The following is a 25,839-nucleotide window of genomic DNA, read 5'->3' on the forward strand; positions in this document are numbered from 1 at the left end:
ATCTCCTGCCCTCAGGCGGAAGATATAGAAGCATGATTAGTCACACAAACAAGGTAAAGAACAGCTTCTGTCCGTGGGCTGTTAGGCTGCTGAGTGAAAAGATAACAACAGGGCAACTGACTTTCGGGTTTGGTGGGTGTGCATCAGTAAACGAGGGGAATTAAGACTAAGAGAGCTGAGTGGGGGGTGCTCGTGTAATCTCACTGTATACAAGTTGTACAAGTGACAAAGTATTTCCAAATTTCAAATCTGGGCACTGCCCCCGGGAAACTGGGATGTCTGGTAACCTTAACTTAAAACTATGCCAACTCCCAGGCCCTGGTGCTTTGATTGTAGTCTCTAGCTCCCTCCTGTGGCCTCAGTCACTTTTGCCTTCCTAATTTCAGGCAGAGAAATAAATTTAGCTTTGTAAAAAGGAGGGTGGGGGAGAGAGAATATGTCAATTCTGCTGGGTTAGCTCAGTTGGTAGAGCATGCGATCCTTCATCTTAGGGTTGTGGGTTGAAGCCCCATGTTGGGGAAAAGTTCTGGGGTGTCTCAGTTCATTCACAAACTCCTCATCACTATCAGAAGATGGGAGTTATGGCCAGTAGTTTAAGATTCAGCATAGTTGCAGGTAGTAGATTTTTATATCTGCTATCACAGAATCTTTGGAAGAAATGTATTTGTTCAAAGCCTTCTTAGGCTGTTTTTCAGCTGTGAGATTATCAGTTTGTATACCTCTGGATACCAAAGGATGGGAAGAAGCAATTGCTTTCACAGTTGGTGTACGACTTCCTAGAAGGCTTGTTTAATGCTGGTAAATGTTGAAGTGCTGGTTCAGATCAACTTTTGACAATCTGGTGCTCCTCCAGCTCTCTTGGCCACATCCCTGATGGCGTGCTTTGGTCCAAAACAGTCGGAGGGGCAGTGGGCTGTTTAGATAGCAATTTTGCTTGGATAGGTCAATGCGGCGATTGCTTTTGCAATCCTGAGACTCTTTTGCCAAGCCCCTTGCAGCTTGGGTGGCCGATTGCTTTCTTTAATGAAGGGCGGTTGAGACGGCTGTGTCTGGGCTCTGATTTTGGAATGATGGTATAGATAAGGAAGCGAGAGATTTGGGGTTGGGGCGTGGAACAAACGGCGATACCTGGAATGACAAGGCTGGGTTTCTTGGCCTGAGCCGGAAGACGGGTTCACAGGCTACACATACAATCTCGCAAGGTTATTGTCAGGGGCAGGTCAGGAATAATTCACACCGAGTAAGTGAAGTTAACTCTTTATTAGAAGAAACAAGGCTGCTTGGTATGACGGGCCTAATGAGCAGTGACTCTTCCTAGTAGATCTTGCCCTTATGAGATTGAAGGTTTCTGCCTTCCTGTAGCTGCTTAAGCCTCCTTTCCTGGGTCCTTCCCAAGTACAGTGGTGCCCCGCAAGACGAACGCCTCGCGAGATGAAAAACTCGCAAAACGAAAGGTTTTTCCGTTTTCGAGTTGCTTCGCAAGACGAATTTCCCTATGGGCTTGCTTCGCAAAACAAAGCTTGCCCCGCAAGCGTCGGGGACAGCGGGAAGCGCAGCGCGTCTTCCCCGCTGTCCCCGGACCTCTCTTGAAGCAAGGGGCGGAGAGGAGAAGATCGCTTCTCCCCGCCGCCCCTTGCTTCAAAAGAGGTCTGGGGACAGCGGGGAAGACGCGCCTTCCCCTCTCTCCCCGGACCCCTTTTGAACCAAGGGGCGGCAAGGGGGAGAAGCGATCTTCTCCTCTCCGCCCCTTGCTTCAAAAGAGGGGACAGAGCGGCGCTTCCCCTCTGTCCCCAGACGGTCTCCACAGGAACGCATTGATTGATTTTCAATGCATTCCTATGGGAAACCGTGCTTCGCAAGACGAAAAAACTTGCGGAACGAATTAATTTTGTCTTGCGAGGCACCACTGTAATCGGAGACTGCAGCCACTCCTGCCTCTGATCCTTACTCTTCACACTGCTTCTGGTTCTAGAAGACCAGAGAGGAGGGGAACCCATTGCAGCAGGAGAGGGAGACACCCATGCCTCTTCACCAGCCTGCCTCATCTCTGCCTCTGATTCCAGTCTTCTCTGCCAAGCTCACTAAGCTGTTACCTCTCCAGCTCAGAGTTTTCTCTCTGCCCACTCTTTGTCTTCCCAATCCCCTGGCACTGATCCCCCTTCCCTTGGGGCTTCCCCAGCTGGTGTCTCCCATTTAACCTAGCATTAAACATGCACTGAACTCTGCGTCTCAAAGCAGCTACCAAGTGTTTAGAAATCCAGGATTGCCACTGGAAGTCTTAAAAAAGGTAAAAGGTCTTATCCAGGTTGTGGGGTTTGCCCATAGTGGTCAACCTTCCCTTTTTTTGTGGGAAATTTCCTTACTTCAGCGCCGTTTTCCGCTGCATCCCGCTGCTATCCCAGATTGTTAGATATCCTGTAGACTGTCTCCAGGACAGGTGAGGCTGCTGATCCCTTATTTTCAAATCCGAAAGTTGACAGTTATGGGTTGACCTGCCTGTGCCTTCACTCATTTTTTAACCTGGAGTGGGAACCCTTGTCAGCCCATGGCATGCAGTTGTGAGAGGGCATATTGGGTAGGCTTAGTCCATGGGTAGGCAAACTAAGGCCTGGGGAGCCAGATCCGGCCCAATCGCCTTCTCAGTCCGGGCCATGGACGGTTTAGGAATCAGCGTGTTTTTACATGAGTAGAATGTGCCTTTTATTTAAAATGCATCTCTGGGCTATTTGTGGGGCATAGGAATTTGTTCATTCCCCCCCCCCATATAATCCGCCCCCCCCCACAAGGTCTGAGGGACAGTGGACCGGCCCCCTGCAGAAAAAGTTTTCTGACCCCTGCACTAAGCTCTTACCTCTCTGGCTTCGAGTTTTCTGTCTGCCCACTAAGTCTTCCCAATCCCCTGGCACTGAGCTTTCTTCCATGGGGGGGGGGGGTTCCCCAGCTGGTGCCTCACAGTGTGCCAGTGTGGTGTAGTGGTTAAGAGCGGTAGACTCGTAATCTGGGGAACCGGGTTCGTGTCTCCGCTCCTCCACATGCAGCTGCTGGGTGACCTTGGGCCAGTCACACTTCTTTGAGGTCTCTCAGCCCCACTCACCTCACTGAGTGTTTGTTGTGGGGGAGGAAGGGAAAGGAGAATTTTAGCCGCTTTGAGACTCCTTCGGGTAGTGATAAAGCGGGATATCAAATCCAAACTCTTCTTCTTCTTCCTCCTCTGCATCTAGCCCATCCATGACAGTTGTATATACCATAGTAAATTATCCCTGAACAACTGCCCCCCCCCGGCACTCGCTCTCGCTCTCTTTTTTTGAAGCACCACCAACTCAAATTAGAACTGCAGCCTTGCTGTCTTGCAATTGCTAGCCTTTCCCCCCAAAAATTATCTTAGTCCTAATAGACGGGAGCACGAGAAGCTATTTGCACGTCAGCAAAATTAGCACAGGCAAAAAATAGCTCGCTGTATCGTCTCGGGCCCTTTTGTGGGTGGTGGTGTGTGGATATCTGTAAGACAGCTGCATCTCCCAATTCACCTAAAGAAAGCTAATGCATAGAATAACTCAGCTGCAGGAGACCTGTTGTATATAGTATCTTGCATAACAACTACCCAACATGAGAAAAGGCAGCTTTTTTACAGTGAAAAAGGCAAGGGGGGGTGAGGGGAGCCTCACAAAAGTTTGAAACAATAGTTTAACCTAGCATTAAACATGCACTGAACTCTGCGTCTCAAAGCAGCTACCAAGTGTTTAGAAATCCAGGATTGCCACTGGAAGTCTTAAAAAAGGTAAAAGGTCTTATCCACCACGCTTCGAGTCTTACCTCCATGCACAAGAGGAAGCCAGATGTGGCCGGAGGATATGTTGGTTGTGGGGTTTGCCTGCCTGTGGCTTCACTCATTTTTTAACCTGGAGTAGGAACCCTTGTCAGCCCATGGGTTGAGAGGGCATATTGGGTAGGCTTAGTGCTTGCTTGCCGCACCTGTTTGCATGCTCAGTTCCTCATCCAGCTTCCACATGAAGTACTTTTGGTTTCTGCAAGATGGTCTGTGGTGGTTGCCGACGTCTCACCTGCAAGTCATCGCTTGGCAGAGATGGGAAAACTCATCTCTAGTGGGGCCAGGTGTATTCCCTGGTCTGTGGGCACCTTCCCAGGCTCCCCTCTCAGCAATCCCGCTTTCCATTACCCTCAAAGTTTCATGCCCATCAGGAAAGTGTCCTTGCACTCTGACAACAGCTCCTGCTTGCCCGGGTGTGTGTGGATCTGTGTAGAAACTATCCTGTATACAGCTAAAATCTGCATTTCTTGTTGCACCCACTGTTGCCTCTGTGCTCTGCCCACCACAGTCATTGGAGGGAACATGACCCCCAGTCCGAACAATCCCCCCCCTTGACTCGGCAGGACAAGCCTTGAGCATGTTAGGTGTGAGATCTTTGCAGAGAGCCAGTGTGGTGTAGTGGTTAAGAGCAGTAGTCTCGTAATCTGGTGAACCGGATTCGCTTCCCTGCTCCTCCACATGCAGCTGCTGGGTGACCTTGGGCCAGTCACACTTTGAAGTCTCTCAGCCCCACTCACCTCACAGAGTGTTTGTTGTGAGGGAGGAAGGGAAAGGAGAATGTTAGCTGCTTTGAGACTCCTTAAGGGGAGTGAAAGGCAGGATATAAAATCCAAACTCTTCTCTTCTAAGTCAGAACATAAGAAAGAATGCAAGGAGGGCAAACCCAGCCATTCTCCTTCAATAAGCAAGCCTGCCTTTCGCTAAGCACGGCTTTTGTTATCAGGCATTCAAAATGCCCCTGTGGATAGCACTCTCCTTTACTGTAGCGGAAGCACAGTTCATAGCACAACCACCAGAGACCTTTCCATGGCTGGAAGAGGGGAGATGGTGTTTTGTCTCGCAGTGAGATCTTGGTTACATTGGAGCAAGACTTCGTGCCATTCTGGTTGTGTCCGTGCTTCTGTATAAACGCCAGGCGGCGACGGCTGAACGCAGAGACAAACACGGAGACCGCTCCATCACAAGTTTGCAAGGCCAGTTTGTGTTTTATTTGCATACGACTTGCACACACACAAAAAAACTTGCACAAACTCAATAGATCTGTTTAGGAATCCTTGAATGATGACGTGGTCACTGCCGAGCCCCTATATTCTGTTTTTAGAGTAGGCTCAAAAGGTAGTTGTGTCAACTCGTGCTCCAGAGAGAGAGAAGGGGGTTTGGGGCCGGTTCACACATTGCAGAGAGGACTCTGGGTTTAATAGCAGGTGTACACTGTGCAGGGAGCTGCAGTCAATCATAGCTCCCCAACAAATGCACCTGTAGGATGGAATGGTATTTGCATTAAAGGTAAAGGACCCCTGACAGTTAAGTCCAGTCACGAACAACTGGGGTTGCAGTGCTCATTTCGCTTTACTGGCCGAGGGAGCTGACGTTTGTCTGCAGACAGTTTTTCTGGGTCATGTGGCCAGCATGACTAAGCCACTTCTGGCGAACCAGAGCAGTGCACGGAAACGCCGTTTACCTTCCCACTGGAGCGGTTCCTATTTATCTACTTGCACTTTGACGTGCTTTCGAACTGCTAGGTTGGCAGGAGCTGGGACCGAGCAACGGGAGCTCACTCCGTCGCAAGGATTTGAACCGCTGACCTTCTGATCGGCAAGCCCTAGGCTCTGTGGTTTAACCCACAGCGCCACCCGCGTCCCTGGTATTTGCATGTGTGTCCCTAAAAATGTAATGTGTGAACTGGTCCACGGAGAGGGCACTACAGTTGCAGGAACATGGCAGTGTGTTTTATATATTAAGTTAGGCAAAGATTTGAGATAAGTTGATCACTGTAGGGTGGGGAGGAGGAATGTACATCTTCCCAGACGAAGGAACTCCTCTAACACAAACAAGAAGCAGATCACACTTAACAGACCCACTAAAACCACGCTAATACATCGTCGTTCCATGCTTACCTTGCTAGCAAGATTTTTGGCACGTTCCGGGCTTCATTCCAGTCACTTTTACAGTTAAGTTTGTTTTTGCATATGTTCCATACAGAGGCTATAGTAAGCTATTAAGCAAACTATAAAGACATGGAAGGGATAGGAAGCTTCGTCCCCACAAACAAAGTAAAAAGGAGGGTAGGAAGTACTCTTCCAATGGCAATGCAAAATATCAGAGTTTACAAGTAGAACCCACCTTCCTACAGGACTACTTGGGAAACATGGGCAGATGTGGACATGTGGTGCTTGTTTTTTTTAAAAAAGACTTGTACCAAAGGTTTCTTTTTTTAAAAGGACCCTTACCCAAGATGTTTGTAAAATACGAACAACGAACAGGAACAACTTGTGTCTACAGATATGTGCATCACAAACACTTAGCTGTTTATGATATCGGGATTGGCTGTGTTTTCAACTTCCTTACGGATATTTACAGTGGCAAACCTCTTTGCCACAGGCTGACGTGCGAAAGGGGCATCTCAGAATGAGATCGTATCGAACGGTGGAGGTTGGCAAGAGATCTCGGTGAATGCAACATTTTGCTAAAGGTAAAGGACCCCTGACAGTTAAGTCCAGTCGCAGACCACTCAGGGGTTGCAGCGCTCATCTCACTTTACAGGCTGAGGGAGCCACCGTCGTGACTGACTCTGGGGTTGTGGCGCTCATCTTATTTTACTGGCTGAGGGAGCAGGCGGTTGGCCAGCATGACTAAGCCTCTTCTGGTGAAACCAGAGTAGTGCACACAAACGCTGTTTATCTTCCCACCGGAGTGGTACCTATTTATCTACTTGCACTGGCCTGCTTTCAAACTGCTAGGTTGGCAGGAGCTGGGCTGAGCAATGGAAGCTCACCCCGTCGTGAGGATTTGAACCGCTACCTTCCAAAAAACCCAGGACCTACCTTTTAAACCCCCCCCCCAATTAAAATGTAGCATTTCAAAGCGTGAGATCAAAGGGGCCGTTCTTGCAACGGAGCAGGTGAGGGTGCTGTTTTGGTGGGTGGGGGAGTTGAAGCTGCCTGTGGAACTCAGGAAGGTGCCTTAAACAGATCATGGGTCCATGTAGCTCCATACTGTCTACACTGGCTGGCAGAAGCACTCCAGGGTTTCAGGCAGGGACTCTCCCAGCAAGACAGTCTATTGCCGAGCTATCTATCCCTTACTCCCATACAGAGTTGCTATTGTGCTTCTCTGGATTGTACCCTAGAAGTAGCTTGATAAATGTTTGTGCCGAGGGCATCTCTACATTGCGACTGGCACAAGGAACGGAAACACTGCTTTTTGTGCATATAGCCCAGTGTAGTCGACTCTTGACATGTAGTGGTTCTCTGGGGTCTGAAGGAATAAAAGTTACATGCCCACCCCCTACACACACCTGATTCCTGGTTATTTTAACTGAAGATTTGAGCCTGGGATGTTCTGAAGGTCCTGACTTTGTTCTGCCGAGTTCTTCACCTGACTTTACACTTCCCCAAGTTGCAGCAGTGACATAATCTGCAAGGAATCCTTACAAACTTGGCAGGGGTTTTTTTGGGAGGTGGGGATTTTGGGCTGTGGTTAATCTTACATTTCTACACAGCTGCTTCACCAAAATAGCACCCAAGACAGTTTATAATGTTCAGATGTCTCTTGAAAGATGGAAGTTTCTCAGCTTGATGTTTCCACTGGACGTTGTAATTAAAGGACTTAACTCCCAATGAAATCAACGAGATGAAAAGGTTTAACGGACTCTGGCTGTGCTCATACATCATGTAAAACAATGGTTTAGCAATACCTGCACGAGCATGGGAGAAGTGTTTACTTAAGTTGACCTGGAACTCAGCTCCCATTGTGTGAACCGAGGGCTGTGTTTAGCATAACTAACTCAGTTTGAAAGCAAGCCAACTTCAAACCATAGTTTATCAAGTTGGTTCGTTTAAACTAACCATAGTTAATGTAGATCACTGCCACTGGTTCCCATGTAAGAAGCAAAGTTTAAAGGAAAGCCAGCAGTGCCAAACTCCTCCTTAGCACGTGGCCAGAAGCCCACATTTGTTCAGGGTTGTTCTTCTCATGCATGTCACACTAAACAATGGTTTGGCATAATGTTCAGACGTGGTTTATTCTGCCCCGTTGTTTTTAATTATAGGGCTGTCACCTGATAAAAGAAATCTCCACTCAGTAACCATGCAAGTTTTAGTTGATTATAAATGTTGCTGATCATACCCAACTCGCTTCCTCTGTAACATCTGAACTGGGAGTAGCCGTGCAATTCCCGGCTTGCAGTGGTGGGCTGGATGTTGGCCAAAGAACTGAGTCTGAATCCTGACAAGACAGAGGTGCTATACTTGAGTGGTTCCCGTCCATTACCTGTTCTAGGCAGTGTAGCACTCCCTCTGAAGGAGCAGGTACGTAGTCTGGGGGTACTCCAGGATCCATCTTCCGTCCATTGAGGTCCAGGTGTCCTTAGTGGCTACGGCTGCCTTTTACCAGATTCCACTGGCAAGACAGCTTCAGCTCTTCCTGGACAGGGCTATCTTGACCACAATTGCACCTGCCTTGTTAAATCTGGAGATCTGACTACTGCAATGCACTCTTTGTGGGGCGGCCCTTAAGGTGGCCTGGAAGTAGAAGCTAGTGAAAAATGTGGCAGCTAGTTTGCTAACTGGCCTTCTCAGGGTGACATGCTACCTGGTCAAGTTTAAGGTTTTGGTGTTGATATATAAAGCCTTCCTGAAGGGACAACCCCAGCAGTGCTGCCTGTCAGTTGTACAAAGCAGAAGAACAGTCTCTTATATTGTTTCTGTATGTTGCTATCACCTTACACGTTTTGATTTTGTGGGACTTTTTGCTGCATGCCACTGAACGTTCTCAAACATGACTCAGGGACAAAGTGCCCACTCAACAAGGGGGCACATTTTTAATTGCTACACCCCGCTGGAATTGATTTATCTACTGAACGTTGAAGCTCTAATTCAGGGTTTCCCAATCTTAGGTCTCCATCTGTTTTTGGACTACAATTCCCATCACCTCTGACCACAGGTTCTGCTAGCTAGGGATGATGGGAGTTGTAGTCCCAAAACAGATGGAGACCCAAGATTGGGAAACCCTACTCTAATCTACATGCGACTTAAGCAGAGCTTTGTGTACTGTAGACTTCAATATGTGCTGCACTGCAGAAATCAAAACTCCTGCGATTGGTGCAAGTTACCTTATTCCCTCTTTGCTAGTCACTGGGAAGTGCAAACTCTCCTTAACACCCCTCTGTCTTTTGAGATTTTACATATGCTTTCAACCCTAACCTAGTTGCAACCATGAGAACAAGAAACCTGTTTAATTTTGTCTCTTTCCAAAGTGCCCCCAGGCTGCTGAATTTTGCACCTAAAACCGAAGCCAGTGTGCTCATGCCCTTGGTCTCATGTGGTGGTGATCTGAGGACAGTGGCCAGAGTTTCGTCCCATCCCATCCCAGTTCAGCAACAGCCTTCACAGAGCAGACCATGAGACTCAATGGAAGTTCAGGGCTCCTCTGAGATGTTGAGACCTACAAGTGTCTAGTCTGCTGGTCTCTTGAACCGGGACAATTGTCTTCATTTCTTAAACGTGGCCAGTTTGAAAATCCAAGAAATCAGCCCTTACACCCCAGATGAGGGAAAGAAAAAACGGGATTTTTTCTTCTCAGACCACTTTCACCCATTGCATTTTAAGTATATTCTTGAGAAATAATAATCAAGCATACACCTGAGAATACAATGCGTGAACGAGATAAATATGAGCATCACAAACAAAAAGAGTCGGGATCGGTGACTGCATCCTGCCCTGCCAAGTGTACCTGCAGGGCCAAGCCTGAGTTTCTGTGGGACGACCTACACAAATGATTAAAAGCAGGTTGCAATCTGAAACATGGATGGCTCCTTCCTTAAGTTTGGATATGTCCAAACCGGTGTTGTTGTCGTCGTCGTTACTTCCCCCACCCTCAATTTAGGGAGTGTTATGAAGACAAATACTGGGAACCTTTGAGAGTTCATATGGCTTTCTGAGCAACCATTTTTTGCGGTGTCTCTTAGAGAGAATTAAATTTAGTGCTAGAGCTGCGTAGGATTTTAACGCTTGAGCAACCATCTCTGGCTTTTACACACACACACACACACACACACACACACACACACACACACCCTTTCCCTCTTTCACGCAAACACACACACACACACTTTTGCAGTCCACAATTTCCTTGTTCTCATGTCGAGCGGCAGGTGCCCGTTGTATCAAAAGGAAAGGAAGAAGAAAATTCCCAGTGCAATTTCTTAGGTGCCACCCAAGTTTTCTCTGCCACCTTTTGTGTCTGTCAGTCTGGGCAGTGTGAAAAGTCAAGATCAGTCGCCAGCGGCGAGTGGACGGACAACTCGGGAAAGACACGCACACATATGCACGCACACACACACACACACACACCGTGGTGAGTCACAGTTTTCGAAAAAGACAGAAAGGCAGAGGTGGTGGAAGAATGAGGTAACTTGTCTCCCAATGGGCGTGTCTGGCAATACGCCATGTTGGCTCCTCTAATGCGCTACTGTCCATTAGGAGAGAGGGAAGTGGACCTTGGCAAGGTGACTGACAGCTACATAAAGAAGAAGCTACGGAAAAGAGAGAGAGAGAGAAAGAAAGAAAAGGTTCAGAATCCAAAAAGGGGGAAGCAAAAAGTAAAAGCGAAAAGGAAAACAAAAAAACCCAACTACAGCTGTTTGTTAAAAAAAGGAAACTGTGAGGGGAAAGTGAGAAGGAAGGTTGGGGTGGGATTCATATAGTCGGAGCTGGCAGGCATCTTCCCATAAAGAAGCACAACTTGGCAATCTGAATCAATCAAACGATGCTTATTCCGCCTATTTTGTAAATATTTTGTTCTGTTCCACATGGTGGGGAGAGAGAGGGGCAAATCTCGACCCTCAAGGGGGGCTTCCAACATTAGGGCAAGGATTTCTTTGCCTCCCCTTGCCCCAACTCTGCTCCAGAGAGTTCAAGAAGTACTCCAAACAGATTTAAGAGGTGCACGGGGAGAGGAAAGGAGGAGCTGTTCTGATGCACAGTCAAAATCTGTGCAAATCTGCAAAATACCGTAGATTCCGGCGTATAAGATGATTTTTTAACCCTGGAAAATCCTCTAAAAAGTCGGGGGCTGTCTTATGGGTTCGCTGGGCAGGGGCAGTGAGCGGCGGGCTCCGCGCCGGGAGGAAGCCGCCTGGCGAAGCTGCCCAGCGATGCTAAGCCGGCTTCGCTGGACGGCTTCCTCCCGGCTCGGAGCGGAGCCTGCCGCCCACTGCTGCTGCCCACGAAGCTGCTGCGTATAAGACTGGGCATATAAGTCGACCCACCCCAAATTGGTAGCTGCCAATTGGGGGGGTCGTCTTATACGCCCAGGGACGCGGACGGCGCTGTGGGTTAAACCACAGAGCCTAGGACTTGCCGATCAGAAGGTCAGCGGTTCGAATTCCCGCGACGGGGTGAGCTCCCGTTGCTCGGTCCCTGCTCCTGCCAACCTAGCAGTTCAAAAGCACATCAAAGTGCAAGTAGATAAATAGGCAGGAAGGTAAACAGCGTTTCCGTGCCCTGCTCTGGTTCGCCAGAAATGGCTTAGTCATGCTGGCCACATGACCCGGAAGCTGTGCACCAGCTCCCTCGGCCAGTAAAGCGAGATGAGCGCCGCAACCCCAGAGTCGGCCACAACTGGACCTAATGGTCAGGGGTCCTTATACGCCCAGTCGCCTAATACGCCGGAATGTATGGTACTGCAGTGGATGCTGTCCTGCAGTCCTACCCCAGCCAGAGTCAAGACCCCAGCAGCCAAAATTTTGCAAGCCACCTGCCCTCCCCCCGTGCCACCGAATGCCCTACAGCTGCTACACTTATCCCTTTCTAAACTGAAGCAAAGGATTCTGAGGGTTGAGTCCGTGCCAGATACTGCCAGTCCTCCTGCCCTTTTGCAAATGAATGCAGGAATGCCAAAAACAGACCCGAGTATAAAGAGGCTGGAACATGCAAGAATGAAGCACAAAGATGTCTGGACCTTGCCAAGATGCTGTGAGGGGGAACAGGAGAGCACAGAATGGACAATTTAAATGGCAGTGACTGTGCCCAATGATCTGTGACCGAAAAGGGGAGAGCAAAAGAAAAAGGGATGGAGTGTGTGTACAAATGATAGAAGAGACCCCTAAAGGCTGCAAACCAGCTGGGCTCAATGGCTCCCGTTCCCAATTCTTCCCTCCCCATGACTCCCAGAAATTTTAAGTGGCAAACCAAAATATTTTTAAAATGAAGGCCGCAAAAAAAGAAAAAGAAAAGAATAATGCATGTTTTGCTTTTTAAAAATGTATTTTCTCCTTCCCGCTTTTGTGTGTTCGGACTCTTCAGGAGTGAACATCCAAGAACATATACAAAACCAAAAGAAAACCCCAAACCCCGTGTCTGTCAAATGCACAAAGATACCGATTGTTGGTGTGCTTGGAAAAACCATTTTTTGACATTGAAAAGTGTTAACAAAAGTCTAATGGACGGATACATAACATATATATATAGCGCTATATTAACACTGTAAGTCGGTTACAAAGTCATTCTGGTAAAAACATAGGATACTTTCAAAATAGGAAATGAATAGAAGAAACTACACCTAAAAAGTTTTAAGGCAGTCAGCAAACTCCCCCCCTTAAAAAACAACAACACAAAATCCCACAAAACAGAAGTATACAAACGACATATTCCTACGGCTGTTCACAGTTCAATATCAATAAAATTGGGGGAAAGGAGGAGATAAAACAGAACCCTTCATATATGTTTCAAGGCTATACTGCCAGGCTCCAGCTACACAGATGTAAGGACTACTTTACCGTAAATGCAACCGTGGCTTTTCACCCCCTTTCGGTGCAAAGATATGGCAAGATTACAGGTTGGCGTCCATGAATGGCAAGTCAGAAAGATACAAACCTCTTAAGGTATAATAAATGTTCACAACATGCGTCTCAGTTTGTCACATAGCAAAACAAGACATTTGTAAGCATCAGCCCTAGTAAAACAAATAGGGCAGCTCTTGAAGCGGGGAGCCCCATGTTCATGCTGCATAGAAAACCCATGATTTGGTGTGAATGGAATTAAATGGCTTCAATCTGCAAACTCTGGCTGTGTTTGTGAGTGTTGGCTGCCTATTAAACGGGGCTCACTTGAAAACAAAAATCGTGTATGCATCTACCTGGTAACAATGCAAGCACTCTAGGCAGCAGGAAGAGCGTACGCAGATAGTGAAGAGTCTATGTTAAGGTTAATGTGTAAACCAGTGTGGTTGCAGCTGTTTCAAATAACAATGCACCATCACCATTAACACTGGCATTCTTGCTTGACACTGACTTCTGGTATAGCTTGCCCCAAGTGTTTATTTGCTCGTTTTGATATCACAGAAGCAGCTGCATCTCACCCATCTTGGGTGTTCATGGGATCCCATTCATATGTTAATGTCTAGGAGCTCATAGCTCCTGTTACTGGCTCACCAGTTGCCACTAACATCACATTCAACGTCAACACTAAACGCACAATATATATTTTTTAGAATTTTGGTGCTCTGTCAAGACTTTGTTCTTTTATGTTTGGAGTCTAGCCTTTCCCCATTTGTTATTATTTTTAAGAGCCCTCCTTTCCCTCAATTGGACCCTCTATAGTTCCAATTGGGAAGACGGGAGACAGAGTGCGTAATGGAAGTGACCTGGACACATATTCGATGACCGAGAAGCGAATGCCTCCAGTGTGTGGGCAAGCCACTTCTGCCACACTCAGAAAGGTGATGTGATTTTGGGGGGTTGCCCTCATTGGATAGCTCACTGTTTGGTGATTAGCGTTTGACATTTTAGCACCCGGGGGCGGGGCGGGGGCTGAGATGGCACATTAATGCCCTTTTAGACAGGGATTTTGGAGGAAGGCTGCACGTTGGCAGAGCTTCAAGCAACCAAGGCCATCACTTGCTTATACTCATTCTTAATATGGAAATCACTGGGCAGCAGTGGCGTAGTGTGGGTTGTCAGCACCCGGGGCAAGGCAAGTAATTTGCGCCCCCTAACCCATGGATTTGCGCCCCCTAACCCTAACCCCCAGATGTTGCGCCCGGTGCGGCCGGCCCCCCCTGCACCCCCCACGCTACGCCACTGCTGGGCAGTTTCGGATAGCAAGTCATCTACCACGTGTGGCAAACACCTATAACCTCACTGTCAAATAGGAAACCAGTTGGCTGTTGTGACCAGGCCCATCTTACCCATAGTTGCTACTGGCGCGGGGCGCCAGGCCACCAGGTTCTGGAGGGCGCCAGGCGAGAGTCCGGGGAACACTGAACGAGCATGCTGAGTGAGCAAGGGTGCGGGCGCCGCTCCTGCCAAGTGTCGGCTCGGTTTTTTCCCTTTTAGCCTGCAGGTGCCGAATTCTGCAGGGTGCCTGCAAGCTAAAAGGGGAAAAACCGAGCCGACGCTCGGTGGGAGTGGCACATGTGCCCTTGCTCAGCGCAGGCCCGCTCGCTCAGTGTACTGCCTGCCATGGACACCACAGCACGAAGCAGCTAGGTGAGCCAGGTGGTGCTGCGTCCAGCCTCCGCCTTTTACCTGCCGGAGGAGCCGCCCTCCAGCTGCTGCCCGCCTCCTCTAGCCCTAGAAGAAGGTTGACAACTCTGGGAAAGGAAGGTGGTGCTGGAGGGATCTTTGCACCATGCCGCCGGATATGCTTAAGACGGCCCTGGTTGTGACAGGCAATAGCAAAGCTCTAGCCTTATTGAATCTCAACTAACTCCATCAACCCTGTGTGTGTTGGTGGTGGTGGGTAAAACCAATCAACTCTCTAGGACAGTGTTTCCCAACCGGTGTTCCGCGGCACACTAGTGTGCCGTGAGACACCGGCTGGTGTGCCGTGGGAGGGAGGCGGGCGAGAGGCGGCGGCGAGAGGCGGCGGCGGCGAGGATCCGCGTCGAGCCGGGGCGGCTCCGCGGTGGTGGTGCCGAGCGGCGGGGCAGCGCGCGCAAAAGGGAGGAGCGCGAGACAGCGGAGGAGGAGGAGGCCGGCATGTCCGGGCAGCAGCAGCAATAGCAGCAGCAGCAACTCCCGGCGACGGCTCCTCCTCCGCCCGCTATCGCAGCCGCCGCCGCCTCAGCTGCCGCCGCCGCCTCAGCTGCCCTCGCTCTGCTGCCTCCTCCCACCCCGGCAAGGGGGAGGGAAAAAACGTTCACTTTTGTGCGTCCCTCCCGGCGTGACGCTGCGCGCTGACGTCACGGGGCGGGGCTTTAATGGTGGTGTGCCGCGAGATTTTTTTCCGGTAAGCAGGTGTGCCGTTGCCCAAAAACGTTTGGGAAACACTGCTCTAGGAAGCAGCCATTGTATGGTGCTTAGGATATGAAATTACACAAGGGAAAGAAGAAAGCAAGTTCAATTTGCAATGGGTGGGGTGCGTTGTTGCTATGCTATTCGTGATTCCAGAGCCACTCTTTCTCCCATTGGGATTTCCCTGCCGGCTGCAACAGAAGTGGGCAGGCCAGCGCTGAGCGATTTCCAAAATACTACTCTGTGTTAATATCCATCACACCTTCCAGGGATGCAGACCAAGACTGGTCTTACTTTGAGGCAACGTGAAGCCATTGCACCAAACATTTTTGTAAGAAACAAAACCACCAACACCAACCCTCCCAGGGCACAGCAAAGGGGTATGGGTTTTATTCAAGTGCAAATATATATACAGCTGCAGCTGTTATAGCCTTTGGCACTTGGAATAAGACACCGTGGACATTTCTCGTGTTCAGCGAAAAAACAAAACACACCCAAAAAAACCCAAATTAGATAAAAGTTTGGGTCTTATTTTCCTGTTCCTTTTTATAGCAAGCACTTCTTAAAAAAATTAAATAAGTGAATGGTAAACTTCTCGATCACTTGACCTTCCTGACTAAACACTACCGGAGCTGGCCAAATACAAGAGTGAGGATTTACTCAAGGGCCGGTCATCATTTCTCTACTTATTGGTTTGAGTGACAGAATACTAAGCTGGCTCCAGGAGGGGGGGGGGGAGAGAAACTCGGCTGTCTCATGGCAGGTATTCATAGAATCACAGAATTGTAGAGTCGGAAGGGTCCCTAAGGATCATTTATGCCAACCCCTTCAATGCAGGAATGGGCAGCTGCCCCATACATTAAAACACGTATAAAATAGAAAATAAACACGTAAGCATGCATATTAAAAATGGAGCTTGTGTCTCTGAGCTGTGTTTTTTCTAGGACTACCAGTAAAACCTGGGTATTTAGAGCAGTTAAGCTGGGAGATCACACAAAATGGTGAAGTGGGCTTTTTTCCTAGCACAAAAAATAAAAATGGGAGCACCATGAAAGCGCTGTTGCTCAAAGCAAACAGGGCTGGAATTGCGGGCGGCTCCTGTCAGTGAAGGGCCAGGCAATGAAATAAAATAAATACAAATTGCATAGCCCTACCTCCAAATTGTGGGGGAGGAGTAACTCCTTCCTGGATAACCACCACTGCTGAAGGTGAACTAAACATTCACCACTTGGATATTAAGCATTTTTACTTGGCAGTATGTTCCAATGCTCTCTCAATGAAACTTTCTGGACATTAGATCAACAGAACAACCCTAAACGTCTTTACTCAGAAGACTGCCCTGCAATCAATATGTACAGCACAGCACACTTACTTGGAAGTAACATCAACCTAACTGAATATAATTTCTGGTTCAACATGCACAGGTTCCAGCAGCAAAGCCCTTTGAACATTATTTGTGACCAAACTGCGCCACTGATCAAAAGGGAAGCCAAGTTCTACCAACTGTTGCTGGACTGGAGTCGCTGTGTTTGGCCACCTGCTAGTTCGCCCCTTCTGACTGTACTGCCGAGTTGCAATTTAGCCGACGTAATATTGGAACATCTCTGCACCCCTGCAGATCACGAGCACACCCGTTTGCAAAAAAAAAACCCCAGCCCTTTCGGGTAGTTCCTAAAGGTGGGCAGAATGGACTTGTGCAGCTATACTTACATGCAAAGGAGAAAGCACATCCAAAAAGCTTTTGAGGAGAGACATTATTCCGTGCAGAGCCAAGGACTGCTGTGAAGAAAGGCATAGATACAGAAAGGAGAAGCAAGTGCAATATTTAGCAAGCTAAACATGGTCCGGGGAGTGGATAAAGTAGGGCAAGACCCTGGCTCTATCTGGCAGTTAATTAGCTCCCTGAAGTCATCCATGGAAACTGGCTCTCCAAATGTTATAGGGCTACAACTGCCATCTTCTTTAAGCACCGGCCATGATGGTTGGGACTGTTGGGAGACCAGCAATATCAAAAAGGCCACAGGTGCTTCATCTTTCTGAGCTAAGGTGACCCATGCAGGTAAGCCAGCTTCCATGCGTCTCTCGTTGGATCAGGAGCAGACAAACCTGGTGTGTCTCCAAATATATGCTGGGATCTGCATCTGAGTGTGGCTGCTGCTTATCTGTACTGAACTGAACTGATGATTATTATATTATTAATTGAATTTATATGCCGCCCTATACCCGGAGGTGCTTTCGACTGCACACGCATTAAAATTCTGGTGCACCTAGTTAGGAGCAATCAACTGACAAGAGGTGGACTGCAGTCCACTCTAAGGTGCCATAAAGACGCCATGTTTTGAAACATTTAAAAGGTGGGCTTCGAAAAGGGCGTTGAAGAGTCAGATTGGAGCATACATCAACAAATAACTTTATGTTATGGGGGTTTCTGAAGGGGAGGGAGATCAGAGCAATCGGAAAGAAATCCCCCTCCACCAAGAATGAATTTCATTCTCTGGATTAGTGGGCTAGGAAGGAAGGAAAGAAACCCGCGGAGTTTAAAAAAGAAAGGAGGACAAAAGCCAGAATACATTTGGCAAAGGGGTTTGCAACGGGAGATCTGTAGAGGCATCTAGACCTAGGCTGCAAATAGCAGAATCTCCAGGATCTGGGTGCCTGCACTTATATAGTCCAGCCCCCCACAAGGTCTGAGGGACAGTGGACCGGCCCCCTGCTGAAAAAGTTTGCTGACCTCTGAGCTATACTGACTGCTGGAAATTGACAAGACAAAATGCTTGCTTTAGCAAGGATGCATCTATCGGTCTTCTAACCTTTCACATTAGCCACTTGCCTACTCACCTGTGGTGACTAAGTCCTGCTTCCAGGTGATCAGATAAGGAGGCTTTTGAAAACCGAAAAGGGGCCTGCGGGGGGAGGGAACAGGAGGTGGCCTAGGTGCCACAAGGGCTGGCACTCACATGCATAGGCAGGCTGGCTTATCTGCAAGGCTGTCAAGAGCCTGGTAAGTCATGTGCCTGTATGGCCTCCTTACCAAGCTGGGCAGAGAATTTTATTACCCTCCTGTTCTGATTTCTGGGAAGAAACTTCTGGTCAAGTTCTCTTTACTGCTTGGTAGGTTGCTATAGATGGAAAAAAACCACCTTATTTCTCAGAGGGATTCTCTTAAACTAAGCAGGCGGAACAAATAAAATACTTTAAACAAATTGATTAGGCACAAAAGCCGATTAGGAATAAGGACACACACACAGACATGGCTGGTGCAAACACGGCACACAAGCATTCAAGCTTCGGGAAACTTGAACATATAGTTGCACAACGAAGCTGCTGCATTGCATGGTTAGGAAACTGGCTCCTTCTGTTCAAGGCCAAGAGAGAAGCAGTTGTTTGGATCGCTACTTTTCATCCAGCTTGCTTAGTTGGCGAGCCCTTCTTTCGGCCGCCAAGCTTGCACTGAAGCAGCTTTAGCCACCCTAGAGCCCTGCAGGTGTTTTGGACTGCAGGTTCTGAAGCATTTGGAGGGCACCAGGTTGGCAAATGCTGCATTATAGTATAGCACAAAACTGGTCCTAGCTTTTGCTGACCTGCCTCCCTTTGGGCAGGTTTCCAGCCATCCTGCTAAGGGTGTTCACACATCATATTCCACAAAGGTACAACCTGTGCATGCAGATAGCCAGGAAGGAGACTTGAACAGTTGATGTAATGTTTCAACAAGCGCAGTCTGTTTGCACAACCTCTGGGCTCCACAAATCGGCACGTTTACACTCCGCCACACGAAGACTTCTTCATCTGCAGAGGCAGCTTGAACCTGTAGTGTGATGTGTGAACCAGCCTTCTGGCTTTTGCTAAGAACTATGTTCTTGGCAAACAGATTAGCCTTTTTTGCTGCTTAAGAGCAAGGGAAGAGGAAAAAGGGAAAAAAAAGACACCCTGGCGGTTTGGCAGAGAAGCAAGCAAAGTTGGAAAGCAAAGGGAAGGTGGTGACTTTGGTGATGAGCGTAATTTCAAAGAGTGCTTTTTTAAAAAAGGTAAGAAACAGGAGACTACCTAGCTGGAAGCAGAGGGACAATTGGCTGCACGTCAGCAGTAGAGAAAATGTTGAGGGAAGTGGAAGGTAAACAGGACTCGCCATCTCTTGGAAAGTGTCAGAAAGGAAAATGTTCTGTCCAGCACAGAAAAATACAAACAGTTAAATACTTCAGAGTCAGCTTCACAACAGTTAAAGTGAGAGCGAGGGAAAGCAAAGGGGGAAGAGGAGGTTGGGTACGGGGTGAGATTTCATTCCAATATTTGCCTTGGCTGACACTTACAATTTCAAAGTGGAAACGGTAAAAGTAATCTGGACAGGAGAGGCTTGTCTTCCCTCACAGCTCGACATTGACACTGTGAGTTCGAGCAAGTTTAGAAATTAGTTTGGCTGCCACACGGCTTCACGTTCTGCTCAAGAAACCTGGCAAATGCTGTTTTTAAACAAGGGTGCCGAGAACTAAAAGCTATGTCTTCCACAGTTCCCTGGGAAGTTGTGGTGGTTAGACCAGCTTCATAAATATGTGACATTAATGAGATAGAAATTGATCTGAAAGTCACTGGAATTCAAAGGAGCTTTCCTTCTATCCCTGCTTGGCTCAACTTCGGATGGACAAGTACATTGGCTGCAGGCAAGGTGTTACTGAAACCTATTTTAAAAAATACATGTGGCCTATTTGCTCTGAAGAAAGTCAGGGTGCTGTAGCTGTTTCGGTCTCCTGTGGGCCCAGCCTTTGACAAACATGTCTCCCGCCTCCTCCAAAATGTCTGGCTACAACTCCCATCAGCCCCCATCATGTTCTGGCTGGGCTCTTATGGGAGAAGTAGTCAAAAACATCAGAAGGTTGGTTAAGGCTGCTCTACGCTCTGTACATTCCAAAACCCTCACATTCCCACAATACTCTTACTCTCTACCTACTTGCCAGTTTTTGTTGTGTAAATCCTGCTAACCATTAACTCATGCACACAATCAACACCCATTCCGGGCACTCTAATGAGCATGCCTGTGCTCCCAAACACCTATTTTTCAACACCACAACTTAAAACTTTGGGTGCACGCTCAGAAACGAAGCAAATGGGATTTGGGTGCACATCTAAACTTGTGCGAATAAGCCCTCAAGCAGGTGCCTATGACTGTAGTCTGGCAATGCCTTGTTCGCTCACCCTAGCTTGTCCTTGCAGCAACAATTCTGAAGTCCTGGCCTAAGCAGAGCTTTGACAACAACCAGCAGCTAACCATGGTTTAACAAATGGCGTGAAGCCTGAGGGATGGTTCTTACGTTGTAGGATAAACATGGTTGTCTCTCTCCCATGGCTGCATCCAGTGCTTTTTCCCTGGGGGAAACATAAGGTATACACATAGCCCTACACATTTTGTGAATCTTTGTACTTTTTGTCCATTTACTGTATTTATTTCTCCCAATTTGAACTATAAAGTGGCGATTTTCTTGGGTCAAAATGAGAGTACCCCTCAACCATTTTTTTTAAAGAAAAAAAGCACCGGCTGCATCCATACCACACTTCAACAATTTTAAAAACAGGAGAGATCACATGGGAGCACTGTGATGGTAAGACCCGCAGGCTATTTGGAACTGCTATTCACTTCTAAGAACTGAGAAATGAAAGATGAATCTTTTACATTGAGCTCATATACTTATACAAATTCATTTAAAATCAGATGACAAGAACAACACCCATCACCCATAAGACTGAGCCCTAAGGGAGTAGGTTTAATTTCTTCATTTCAGAATAAAACAGACCACTAATTCTTCCAGTAAATCCTTGATGCTGTAAAGATTATTAACATTCCAGGGATGTTTCCCCTGTGCTATCTGACGCCCTTGTGGCTCCTCTGCGTCCAGACATTTGTAGTAGGTTGTCCTCCATCAATTAAAAATAATAACGTGCAGCTCTGGTTTGCACACGTGCTGCGTTTGTGAGTTATCTCATGTCTGCAGCGAGGTTTGGTTAAAAGCAAGATCAAAACTTACTGGGGGAGCCTGTTAAAAAGGACACGCCAAAAGTGGAAAGCATCCAAGAGGTTACAAAAGGCATCATGCGTGTGCGAAGTCATGCAATGTCAGTAAGAGACATGTCACAAATCCTGAGCCTGGGGCTTCTTCTGCAAACTTGCAAGCTATTTCCAAAGGAAGTCTTAGACAGAGTGGGACCGGTGGGTTTAGAACACTTTTGTATCGGGATGAAAGAGCCTTAGGACCCATCTGCACTCAGCATTTAAAGCAGTAGCATACCACTTTAAACAGCCATGGCTCCCCCCCAAAAAAATAATTCCGGGAATGGTAGTTTAAAATTGCCCAGAGTTGTTAGGAGGTCGCGATTCCCCTTGCAGACCTACAATTCCTAGAGTGGTTTAATAATCAATTGTTCTTCCCAGGGAACTCTGGGAATTGTAGTTCTGTGAAGGGAACAGGGGCCTCTCCTAACAGCCTCGCCACACTTAAACTCCACTTCCCAGGATTCTTTGGGAGGAAGCCATGACTGTTCAAAGTGGAATGTTTTAAATGCACAGGGCAAGCGGGGCCTTACTCTACATCAGCAGTTTGCTTCAGAGGTAGTCCCACATGACTCCTCAGGCTACTGCGCTAAGACAGTGTTTCAGCTGTTTTTGGACTCCCATCATCTTCTTCAGTCCTGGACTGGCTTTGCTAGTTGTAGAAATGGGTTGTATCTGGGGGGTTGGGGGTTGGGGAGGGTTTGTGTGAAAAGCTAACCACAGTGAGCCAGTTCAGTATAAATGGAATGTGCTATACATAGCCAAAATTCCTGAGCATGGCTTATAATCCTCCTTCGCTCCGACAAGTGATGCAGTTTTTCAAAATATCATGGCCCTGGGTGCAGACGACCACACAGCAATTTGCATGTGTAGTGGGACTTTAATTCTTTCTTCTTCTTTTTTAAACCCTAAACAGTATCCCCTTTGTACTAAATCTTCTTCTGAAGGAAAATCAAGGCTCACAAAAAGTCCCTGAGACTCACAAAAGTCCCATTGATTTCAATGGGAGGGAAATGTAAACGTGTACTTAAACCTTCCATAAAAGAAACCCATGGACTTTAAAGGGTTTGATGGTGGCTGGATGGTGTTCTCGCAAAGAGGTGCTTTGGTGCAGGAGGTGGGAGGGTAGGAGTTTGCCATTCAAAATGGGAAAAAGAAGCATAAGCCTGTTGTACGAAAGCAACCCAAGTTTCAGACACCTCAAGAGGATCTCAAGAGGACCATGGCTGAAAGGTGGACCCAAGTGCAATGAACAAGACCCAAGTTTAAAATTGTTACAATCTAGTTCCAGCTCCCATTCCAATCAATTTTACAGTTTCTGTTCTTCAGAGGAAGAAGGAATATCCCCAATAAAGCCCAAGGCCAGGTAGCCTTTGCTCCAACACCCACCCACCACAGTATTATTAATATAGTAAGGATTTGTGTTTAAAAGGGAAGAGAGAAAAAACAAAAACAAAGATGGCTGAAACTCATTACTGCAAAAGCAGGTGAATGCAGGAACATCCTTTGACTTGGCAGGCTTTATGTGAAGCTTGAACTGCAAATCAAAAAACAAACACGAGAACAGAAATGTTAGAAATAATAGCAACTCAAAAAAGGGAAAAAAATTAAATTGGGAAAAAAAATCAGTGGGAAATGACAAGGAAGCTGGCGACAGCTTCTTGCTTCATGGCAGAGGGTTCTGCAAAAGGGATTATTATGGAAAGGGAAGGAATGAAAACCAACCAACCCTTAACCTTTAAAATCCATGCTAAGTTCTTATTGTGTGGAAGCCTAGCAGCAAAGACATAAAACACAGACCCAAAAGCCACACAGCATTTTTAAATTTAGGGCCATGTGTGACAAAAACAGGATGGTTTGGTCGGTTAATTTATCCATTTCCCCAGTTAATGCTCCGGTTCCAGCGACAGACACAAGCAGCTGCCTCTCATAAAATTATAGTGTTGGAAGGGACCCTGAGAGTCATCTATTCCAACCCCCTGCAATGCAGGATTCTCAACATGTGGTCTCCCATCCAACTTGGAACCATACCGGACCCTGCTTATCTTTGCAAGTGTGCCAGCAGTTTTAATGCTGCACCACTAGGCGGCTTCACTGGTCCAGCTACCTGTCTGTTCCAGCCTTCCCAAAGCTGGTACTCTCCACATGTTTTGGATGTCCATTCCTGAGCACTGGCCATGCCAGCTGTAGCTGATGGGAGCTTGGAGCCCAACAACATATGGGCAGTTCCAGCTTGCAGAAGGCTAGTGTCCTTTGGGTAGTTTGGGAAAGGGGCATAGCTCAGCCACAGGATGTGTGCAAGAGGTTTCCAGGCTCAATCCTCTGTGTCTCCAGGTTAGGCAGGGAAAGACTCTTGCCTGAAACCCTGGAGAGCTACTGCCAATCAGTGTAGACAGGACTGAGCTAAATGGACCTTTAATCCGTACAAGGCAGCTTTCTGCGTACCTCCAAGTGCTCAGGCAAAGGCCTTTCCCCAGCTTTGCTACTGGAGAGCCTTTCCACTGGGCATGCCAGGACTTGAACCTGGGTCCCTTCTTCATGCAAGCACACACATTCCCTCCAATGCCCTCCCCTTAGATGTGCATGGGATGCGCCATTGATTCAGTGCCTCGTGTGCAAAGAAACGCACGTGCAGATGGGCTCCCTCCACTGGAATGAATGCAAAAGTTTCTGCAAGCAGTGGGAGCCTTTGCATGCCTTGGGACAGATTGGAACACAGCAATTTAATTGCAGATTTAGAAAGCATATACCAGTTAATTGGCAAATCACTATCCTTGAGTAGCACACTGTACTTTGCACTAAAAAAAAATCCCCATCCCCAACAACCCTTAACTGAGCAAAGGAACAGACACCTACTGCAAAACACTGGGCAAAGTGCGTGCCTTGGAAAAGATATTGATGAAGCAAACAAAGCTGTACATCTTCCAGAATTAACAAGCTAGTATGTTTGAAAATTGTAGCTAAAGGAATGCATGCTGCAAGAGTGCATGTTACATGCAGGAGTCAGAGGGTACAGTATTTCCTGGACTGTACCATTCTTGTTTGAATGCTGGGGGAATGGAGGGACTCCCACTAGCAAATTCTCTCCACATCAAAAAAGCAATGCAAGACAAGAGCCTAAGTCAGCATACTATGGCGCTGATAGGAGTTATGGCATCAGGTTGAGGAAGGCTGGCAATGGCTGTCTTAAGACGAGGGTTTCCACCCCACTCCTGCTTCCTGAAATCATTTAACTGGAGAACTTGATCCGGAAGTTCTGCTCCTCTCAAAAATGCAAAGCACATTGTCTCTCTTGCGTGTGTTGTTGCATGTATGAATAGCGCATGTGCGCAGGAAAGCTGAGCCAAACCACAGCTTCCTAGCACATGTATACATGCAGTGAAACACACATTACAACCGTGACCAGCCAGTCTAAGCCAGCCAGAATCTGGCCCCATGTTTGAAGCAGCAGCAGCAGCCCTTAACAGTATTATCTGAAAACCCAGCGACTGCTCCTCTGGCTTGACAACTGCAGTGACAGTCTGACGCCACGTGGGGGAACTCCAGACACGTAAAAAAGAAATAACAACCAAATGTTTTATGGATCCGCTACAAAAATAACCTTGAGAATTCCATCTTTCCTCCTCTCTTTCTCTCTCTCCAAAAGTTAATACTTTAGGCCCTTATTGTTGCAGCAAAAAAAGGCGAAATGAAACAAAACCTGGAATGTGTCCACAGAGCCTGATAAAAAAATATTAAGTTCCTGTAACCCCCATTCAGCAGGCTCAGTCTTATCTCCTAGAAAGCTTTTTGGGATGCTTCTCAAAAAAGGGTTGGTTTCTGCAGGGATGCCAGAGTTGCCATTTTCAGGCTTCGCCCTTCCATTAGCTCTAAACATTACACCTCTGAGAAAATGGCACATCTAGGCCTTGCCCTCCCTCTCAATCCCTCCTAAATTTTCCTTAATGTAACATCTGCACTTCCCCTAACTGATCCCTCTTTATAGTGAGTGAGGGGCAAGGGGTCTGTTTGGGATTGCAAGTTTGAAACCCAGGTCAGATGTTACAGTTTATTTCATTCTCTCTTCTTTTTTTTTACAAAATTCACTGTCGCATCTCAGAAGCACACTAAAACAAGGAAGTAAAAATGTCAACCTAATTTATAGTTGAAGGTGGACGGCTTTAGTTTTGAGAAACAGAAAGGTGCTGCCTCATAAAATATTATTATAGAAGGGATTGTGCTTATATAGACAGCAATGGTCTATGGAGCAACTACAGCTTTCTCTGAGCTAGGGATCAGCACCAGAAACTTCCTATTGCCAGGTTCAGCCCTGGAAGATGTGATATTATAGTAACGTTAGGGAAATCCCTCTCGCACAGAGTGCTTTTCCTTCACCACTGAAGAACCGCAGCCAGCCACACATATCTGGTGTTGGAGAAGGGTGGAGAAAAATTATCTCCAAGCGAAGCTCATTTCCACCTCCTCCTGTTTTCGAAACTGAGGTTGGGACACTGATCGTGGGACTAAATGAACCAGGCA

The 25,839-nt window shown here is 47.4% G+C and overlaps 1 protein-coding gene and 1 long non-coding RNA gene across 7 annotated transcripts in view; one reads left to right on the plus strand and one right to left on the minus strand.

Moving 5' to 3' along the window:
- The window catches only part of LOC308594378, a 123,840-nt gene extending 108,090 nt beyond the window's left edge, over window positions 1–15,750 (plus strand). The window contains exons 1-4 of one of the 2 annotated variants that reach the window (XR_014011404.1): window positions 10,621–11,074; window positions 11,515–13,995; window positions 14,151–14,816; window positions 15,333–15,750. This is a non-coding gene — a long non-coding RNA (uncharacterized lncRNA). Of the gene's footprint in view, window positions 1–10,620; window positions 11,075–11,420; window positions 13,996–14,150; window positions 14,817–15,332 lie in introns of those variants that run through there. The other variant, XR_014011403.1, reaches the window with a different exon arrangement.
- The window catches only part of SEPTIN11 (septin 11), a 139,634-nt gene that overhangs the window by 16,236 nt on the left and 97,559 nt on the right, over window positions 1–25,839 (minus strand). The window contains exons 10-11 of one of the 5 annotated variants that reach the window (XR_014011372.1): window positions 16,995–17,063; window positions 8,035–10,583 (exon numbers count right to left, since the gene is read on the minus strand). Coding sequence is in view for 4 of the 5 variants with exons in the window: in XM_081207171.1 (XP_081063297.1) it covers window positions 17,039–17,063 (25 nt within the window). In the remaining variant the exon portion in view is untranslated. Of the gene's footprint in view, window positions 1–5,012; window positions 10,584–16,643; window positions 22,859–25,839 lie in introns of those variants that run through there. The other 4 variants (XM_081207171.1, XM_081207173.1, XM_081207172.1 and 1 more) reach the window with 4 other exon arrangements.

Source organism: Podarcis bocagei (assembly GCF_964188305.1).
Source record: "Podarcis bocagei genome assembly, chromosome: 9".
Classification (NCBI taxonomy): Eukaryota; Metazoa; Chordata; class Lepidosauria; order Squamata; family Lacertidae; genus Podarcis; species Podarcis bocagei.